This window comes from Oryza glaberrima, chromosome 3 (assembly GCF_000147395.1).
Source record: "Oryza glaberrima chromosome 3, OglaRS2, whole genome shotgun sequence".
Lineage (NCBI taxonomy): Eukaryota > Viridiplantae > Streptophyta > Magnoliopsida > Poales > Poaceae > Oryza > Oryza glaberrima.
The window spans coordinates 5,056,425-5,063,236 of record NC_068328.1 but is presented as its reverse complement, the minus strand read 5'-3'; the positions used below and the strand labels follow the sequence as shown (position 1 = coordinate 5,063,236).

Sequence of the window (6,812 nt, the reverse complement as noted above, 5' to 3'; positions counted from 1 at the left end):
CTAATGTGTGTTTGTGTTAGCGTAATATTAGTATGATATTGTAAGTACTGGATCTAATATCTAAGGTATCAAAACATGATACTTCGTAGATATAAGATATCTAGTAACCATATTGACATCAACATGGTACGATAGATATCGGATCTGATATTTCCTATTGAAACCGTATATCGTTACGTAGTATTTCTGCACTATATATGTTTTGAGATAGATCATTCTCCTCCCAGCCCTGCGACCTATACCACCTTAACGTCGAGCTCGCTGATGTGGCACTAAAAATTGCCACAGCGTGTCAAATGCACAAATGGCCGGCCACCCCTAGCCTCGCCCCTCGCAGTCACAGTGGCAACTGGCAAGGCAGACCGACACGGCAGCTCATCGAATTCATCCCCACGCGGGTGACGTCGCCCTCCCTCTCCAATCAACAACAATCCTTCCCTCCCTCCCACCTCCGCTCTCCCGCAACGCAGCGCCTCTGCGGCTCTGCCTCCGCACTCCGCAGCCGCCACCGACGGGATCCCGCCGCCGCCTCCTCCTCCCCCCCTGCAATGCCCCGCTCGTGACCCATGCCCTCGCACGCGATCCCCTCCCCGCTTCTGCGAGCGCGGCCCCCGGCACCCTCGGCGGCGGCGGCCGCGGCGACCGGGAGGAGGGCCCCGTCGCGTGTGGTGGCGGCATTGGGCGGAGGCGGCCCGGCCGGGAGAGGGATGGAGCACCAGCAGCAGCTCGCCGGGGACGGCTCCCGCAGCCCAGGTTCGTCGTCGTCGTCGGTCTACTCCTCTCCTACTTCCAGCTCGGTGGTTAGTTGGCCGTGGGTCGGCGTCTCGATGGGTCCAGAATCTCTCGAGGGGAATGGCGTGGTAGATAATGCATTGGTTTGTTCCCGCTGCTTGGATGCTGCTTCTGTTGGTGACCTCCACATATTTAGTGATCACGACTTTTTGGTGAGAACAAATACGTGCTGTAACAGAATTCAACAAATGGGACACTTGACCGTGATGTGTTTGGGCATATGGTTTTTATGCCTGATGCTCTTTCTTTTTGTCCTTTTTGCTGTGTATGGGGCCTTTGGGTGGTGAATTGCTGGTTGAAGTTTGATGGAATACTCTATTTTGGCACAATGTTGAATGGTTTTGCTTCTTTTTTTTGTGACGAATCTGAGAGAATATTGGATGTTTTTGCTACATGGTGGAGAAGTTAGAGCTTTTTTTTTTTTTTTTTTTTTTTTTTTTTTTTTTTTTACCATCATAGGTAGAATCTTCTACTATATTGGGACTTTGGGAGTAGTTTATTTACATACTAAGTTGGTGACGGGGCAATGGAATGACGTTGGTGATGTTTTCAAATATACTTTGAACGTGAGTACACAATTTGCGAACCCTCTTAAGAAGTTATGATAAAGAGAACACATACTTGTCTGGTTGATGGATGATATGATTAGCAACAAGAAGAGAATGTTATGAGAAAATCATAGTAGTACTTTTCAGTGTTCTTTCGGGAGCATTGAGAACTCTGGAATTCATGTGCATTTAATCAGAGTAGATATTACCTTTTTGTATTATACAAGTAATAATGTGAAGGAAAAGGTGTCAAAGATAATCTCTCCCTTATATTTTATATAGATTATCCTTTTTCATGTTGTTTGTACTATATGCAAATGGGTTTGTTCAACAACAGGAACAGAGTTGCGCTAAGCCACTAACCATGTCTTGGTTCCCATTGCAGTTAAAGAGAAGCCTCTAGTGTCAACCATTGGGAAATCAACCAATATACTGTGGCACAATTGCCCAATTGGACAATCTGAGAGGCAGAACTTGTTGGGGCAAAAAGGATGTGTCATTTGGATCACAGGACTCAGCGGCTCAGGTTATTTTCAGTTCAGTACTCCCTTGATTTACAGCCTGGTCCCCTTTTACTTCCCTGATAAAGTTTAATAATAATTGCTTTTCTACTTTGTAAGATATGTTTTTTGGCTACTATTTTTTCAATAACTCCACTTGATTTGTTAGCTCTGTGCTAGAGAAATATGATTTTATCATTTAAATTGGAATGTTTACTCTTGATCAATGTGTAGTTCGTTTCCTTCCATCAGATAACATAATTGGTCGTGATTAACCACATAAAGGTTGAAATGAACATCGATCATTATAGATCCATATGATGATTAGTAGTTGAGTCAATACTTTTTCGGGAATACACAAGGAGCGCATTTTTTCCGTTAAGAGAAATAAAAGTTATTTACATTTGAAAGGAAAAACAACATGGGACTGATACAGGACATTGACAATTAATCCTAGATCTATCTCTCGCGCTAGGTTTGGCGACCAAACTCCCTCCTGAATTGCAGCGCAGGGATCGCCGGGTTTGCTTTACGCCAAAGAGAAGCCTCGTCAGCCATCCCTCTCGCCACATCTACCCATGATCTGTGCTGCTGATTGAAGATCCGACCATTCCGTTCCTTCCAGATTGTCCACGCTACCAATGTCACCACCGTATCGAAGCCTCGACGATGTGACTCACTTAACACCATTCTGCTGTCACACATCCATTGGTGAAAGGAAGCTTCATTCACCGGTAGGCAGTTGGGGTGCCCGATTGCTCTCAAAGCCCACCACCATAGCTGCCTTGATTCCGGAAAACCGACTAAGATATGATCAATGCTCTCTTCCTGCTGATCACAGAGAATGCAACAGTCGGGATGTGGCAATCCCCGACTCCGCAGTCGGTCGGCTGTCCAACATCTGTTCAAAGTGACCAGCCAGAGGAAGAAACAATAGCGAGGTGGCGCCAACGAATTCCAGATCGGTGTGGATTCAAAGGCAATTCGTCCAAAGAACAAAGCTCGGTAGGCAGATTTTGAGGTGTACTTGCCTGAGCTTTCCCACTTCCAGGAGAGTGAGTCTGGTTCTGAGGATGAACAAACAACTGACTGAATCAACGACCAAAGCTTGAGGTATTCAAGTATTGCCTGAGTCCTAAGCGCGCCGCTTATGTCTCTGATCCATCTACGGTTAATCAGCGCTTCAGCCACCATCCGGCACTTTTGGATGCGAGCAGAGGCATGCTCGTAGATCGAGGGCTCAATAGCTCGGATGTCTCCTCCTTGTAACCAACTGTCCTCCCAAAAAAAGGATTGTTCACCTGTTACCTAACTGACAGACGGTGGAGGCGGCGACGAAGTTACGCTCTTTCTGTGTGCAGGGGATTGCTAATCCCTGCCAAGGCTTGGCCAGAGAAATCCTTTGCATCCACGTCCAGCGGGAACGTAGTACAATGCCCATGAGCTCCAAGTTCGGCACTCCAAGACCCCCATAATCCTTGGGGAGCATACTTTGGTCCAGGCTACTTGGCAGCATCCACCATTCACTTGCGCCTTGCCCGCCCAAAGAAAACCACGCCGTACCTTATCAATACCTTTGATCACCCACTTGGGTGCATCAATTGCGACCAGTAGATAGATTGGTATGGCGCTCAAAACAGCATTGGCCATGGTTACATGACCGATCGGCGGCATCTGATTGGATTTCCATGTGGGCAGCCGTCGGGCAATCTTATCAACAAGAGGCTGCAGGTCCTCTTTCTTCAGCTTGAAGATGGATAAGGGCAGACCCAGATATTTGCACGGGAAGGGCGCAATAGCACAGGGTAGCACCAGTTGTATTAAGGCGATTTGCTCATCCGTGCATTGAATGGGCATAGCTGAGCACTTGGCGAAGTTCGTTCGCAGCCCGGAGGCTTCACCAAAGATGTTCAAGATCTCAGTTGCTACCACTATCTCAATCTCAGGTTTGATGAAAACGACCACGTCATCGGCATATAAGGAGATACGATGAGGAATTTCCAACCCATTCAGCAGACCGGTGTCTTCGGCTTGATGAAAGAGCAATGTCAGAAAGTCCATCGCTAAGATGAAGATCATCGGTGAAATCGGGTCACCCTGCCGGACTCCTCCCCTGTGTTGCACCAGCTCTCCCGGGGCACCATTAATTAGAATTCGAGTTGTTGCGGTGCGGAACAGCAATGCGACCCAAGCTCTCCATCTTCCACCGAAGCCCCTGTGCTCCAGCACCTCCAAGATGAAAGGCCAGGAAATCGAGTCAAATGCTTGTGCAATGTCTAATTTGAGGAGAAGAGACGACCGCTTCTTTTGGTGGAGTTTCTTTGCAGACTGACGGACAAGCATAAAATTGTCTTGAATGCATCGTTTCTTGATGAACGCGCTTTGGTTTGGTGCGACCAGGGAATCTAGAAGAGGGGCTAGGCGGCGGGAGAGGATTTTTGTAAATCCAGTTGAGTCAATACTCAATATGCTCAAATTTAGTTCAGTAGATGCTCTGTAGGTAGCTGACATCTAGTTGATCATGGATCACACAAAATGTAATTTTCTCCATTTAGACTAGAATTTATCACATATTTGCATGCTTCATTACCACCTTCATCCACGTTGAAAGTATGACTCTGTATGAGCCTGAGGCACATTTCAGTTCATAGTATCATACCAGAACTAAGGATCTCTTGAATCTCCAGTAGCTGTGTAATTATCTGTATACATGGAAGTTATCATGAGGATCTTACCACCTTTTCATATTTCAGGGAAAAGCACTCTTGCATGTGCACTGAGTCGGGAGTTGCATTGCAGCGGCCACCTTACTTATGTCCTTGATGGTGACAACCTAAGGCATGGCCTAAATCGAGATCTAAGCTTCAAGGCAGAAGACCGTGCAGAAAATATACGAAGAGTTGGTAAGTTCTCAAAAACAACAGGTCCATTTGTTAGAAATGGTTTCACTACAACTTAAATTCTTATGCAGGAGAAGTGGCAAAGCTATTCGCAGATGCTGGAATCATATGCATTGCTAGTTTGATATCTCCATATAGGAGAGACCGTGATGCTTGCCGTGTGCTGCTTCCAGAGTCTAGATTTATTGAAGTATGCTTCTGTTATGTTTCTTTTATCATCTCGTTACTGTTAAGCATCTAACAGAAACAAGCGTTGTAGGTATTTATGGATTTGCCACTAGAAATTTGTGAAGCTCGTGATCCTAAAGGTCTATACAAGCTTGCACGCTCTGGAAAGATTAAAGGTACAGGATACCTTTTGAGTCATTGTGGGACAATTAACTTTTATATTTAGTTCATTCAGTATACTAAAAGAGCGTACGGATTGAACGCCTAATGGTATTTTTATTTTGAAATTTTCCTTTTTGACAAACAGGCTTCACTGGAATTGATGATCCATATGAATCACCAGTGAATAGTGAGGTGAGCTTGCAGATCATGCCTTGCATTCATACTAGGCCACACCTTACCATTCCATACGGACTACGGTAAACTAAAAGTCTAAGTGTAGGGTATTCACTACTGAAAAAGTGCTTTACTGCCGAGTGCTGACTATCATCATTCCGCTGTTAGCTATAACTATTTACATTGTATGCTCCTGCCATAGAAATAAGACTATGAACATTTATTCATTTATAGTCCTTCCTAATGTTTATATGTGTACATATCTATCACTATTAGATCCAGCAACCTCATTCACGGAAGAATTGGCAATATTTAACCAAAAAGTAGTGTTATCATTTATTGATGCACATATTGTAGCTTGCTTTAATTGATGGCATGAGGAAAAAATATATTTAGTTTTGATCTAAGACTTGTGATGGGATACACAATTCCGATTTCTCTGCTTTGGCTGGTTTGATTAAAGCTGGATAAAACAACTAAACAAGTGTCGGAGTTTCTTATTAATTTATTTTTTGAATCTGACATACATGTTGCCAAACATAAATGAATCTGAATTCTGATTTGATCATTTACTTTAGACAAAAAGAACTAGGGTCATCATTTATCTATTACATTGAATGACATTACCCACATGTAGAATGCAAAGTTATCTGCTTGTTGAACATAGCTGAATAGATTTTTTTCTGGCCTTCCACAGATAGTAATTAAGATGGTACATGGGGAATGTCCTTCACCCAAAGCAATGGCCCAGCATGTTCTGTGCTACCTTGAAGAGAACGGATATTTGCAAGCTTAGCATATATTTGTGAAGATTGATTTGATTCCTGAGTGTCCTCCACTCGTGGACACTAGTGTGATCCATTTGATCCAGAATAAGATGCATCAATTTGCAATCAATACATGTGGCCTATCATCATGGGTTACTCGCTCTTGTGTAGTTGTGTACTGTTCTAGCATAGCTGTAATTTGTTGGCTCCGCATGCACATTCCGGTTAAAAATGTGTGAGATGTATTTATTCTTAGTAATGTATAATTTGATACTGGATCCCAATTATTTGGAATAAATTGTGCAGTTTAAGCTCTCACTGTTTAAACTTCCAAGGAAAAAATTGTGGCACAGTTTCCTTCAAGTTAGCGTTTCAAAGACCTTCCAGATGCTGATCGTATGGGAACAGAGTAAATGGAAGTCTTTTTTTACACCAATATGGTAGTCAGTGTCTCAGTGACTGTCATATTCATAAGATATTTCGAGCATTTGGCTATCTTCTTTTGATCTTGCTGCTGCTGTTTTTCAAGTGTACAAACTCTCTGTGTGATGAATTATCATGAACTCTAGTTGCAATCATGAGCATCAAAGCAGAAAGAGCACTCACAGTCTGAGACAACGAGCCGCAAAGCAATCAGGAAATGAACGTCTCACATCAGGTGCCAATGTAGCCGACCAGCATCTGATTATGGTTTGACCGGGCTTGGAGAGCTGTTACATTCATTTGGACAGTGTATGATCACTAGCCAAGTTGCAATGCCTTTCTTTGCTTATCCCAGTGATTAGTGGGCTCCCCATTCAG

General features: G+C 44.0%; 1 protein-coding gene across 1 annotated transcript; it reads left to right on the top strand.

Annotated features, from left to right (window-relative positions):
• The first annotated feature begins 347 nt into the window (after nt 1–347).
• LOC127768726 (adenylyl-sulfate kinase 3-like) lies at nt 348–6,330 on the top strand. The gene is made up of 7 exons (XM_052294355.1): nt 348–753; nt 1,726–1,866; nt 4,594–4,743; nt 4,812–4,930; nt 5,000–5,084; nt 5,216–5,262; nt 5,942–6,330. Exons 1-7 carry the CDS (start codon nt 567–569, stop codon nt 6,038–6,040), a joined length of 828 nt encoding a protein of 275 aa, XP_052150315.1. The 5' UTR covers nt 348–566; the 3' UTR covers nt 6,041–6,330.
• Nucleotides 6,331–6,812: the final 482 nt, after the last annotated feature.

Excerpts from the sequence above, each read along its gene's own strand:
- LOC127768726 (XM_052294355.1), top strand. The coding sequence starts at position 567 with ATGCCCTCGCACGCGATCCCCTCCCCGCTTCTGCGAGCGCGGCCCCCG. Across the intron at positions 754-1,725 it reads GGACGGCTCCCGCAGCCCAG|TTAAAGAGAAGCCTCTAGTG; the intron begins GTTCGTCGTCGT and ends TTCCCATTGCAG. Across the intron at positions 4,744-4,811 it reads AGAAAATATACGAAGAGTTG|GAGAAGTGGCAAAGCTATTC; the intron begins GTAAGTTCTCAA and ends ATTCTTATGCAG.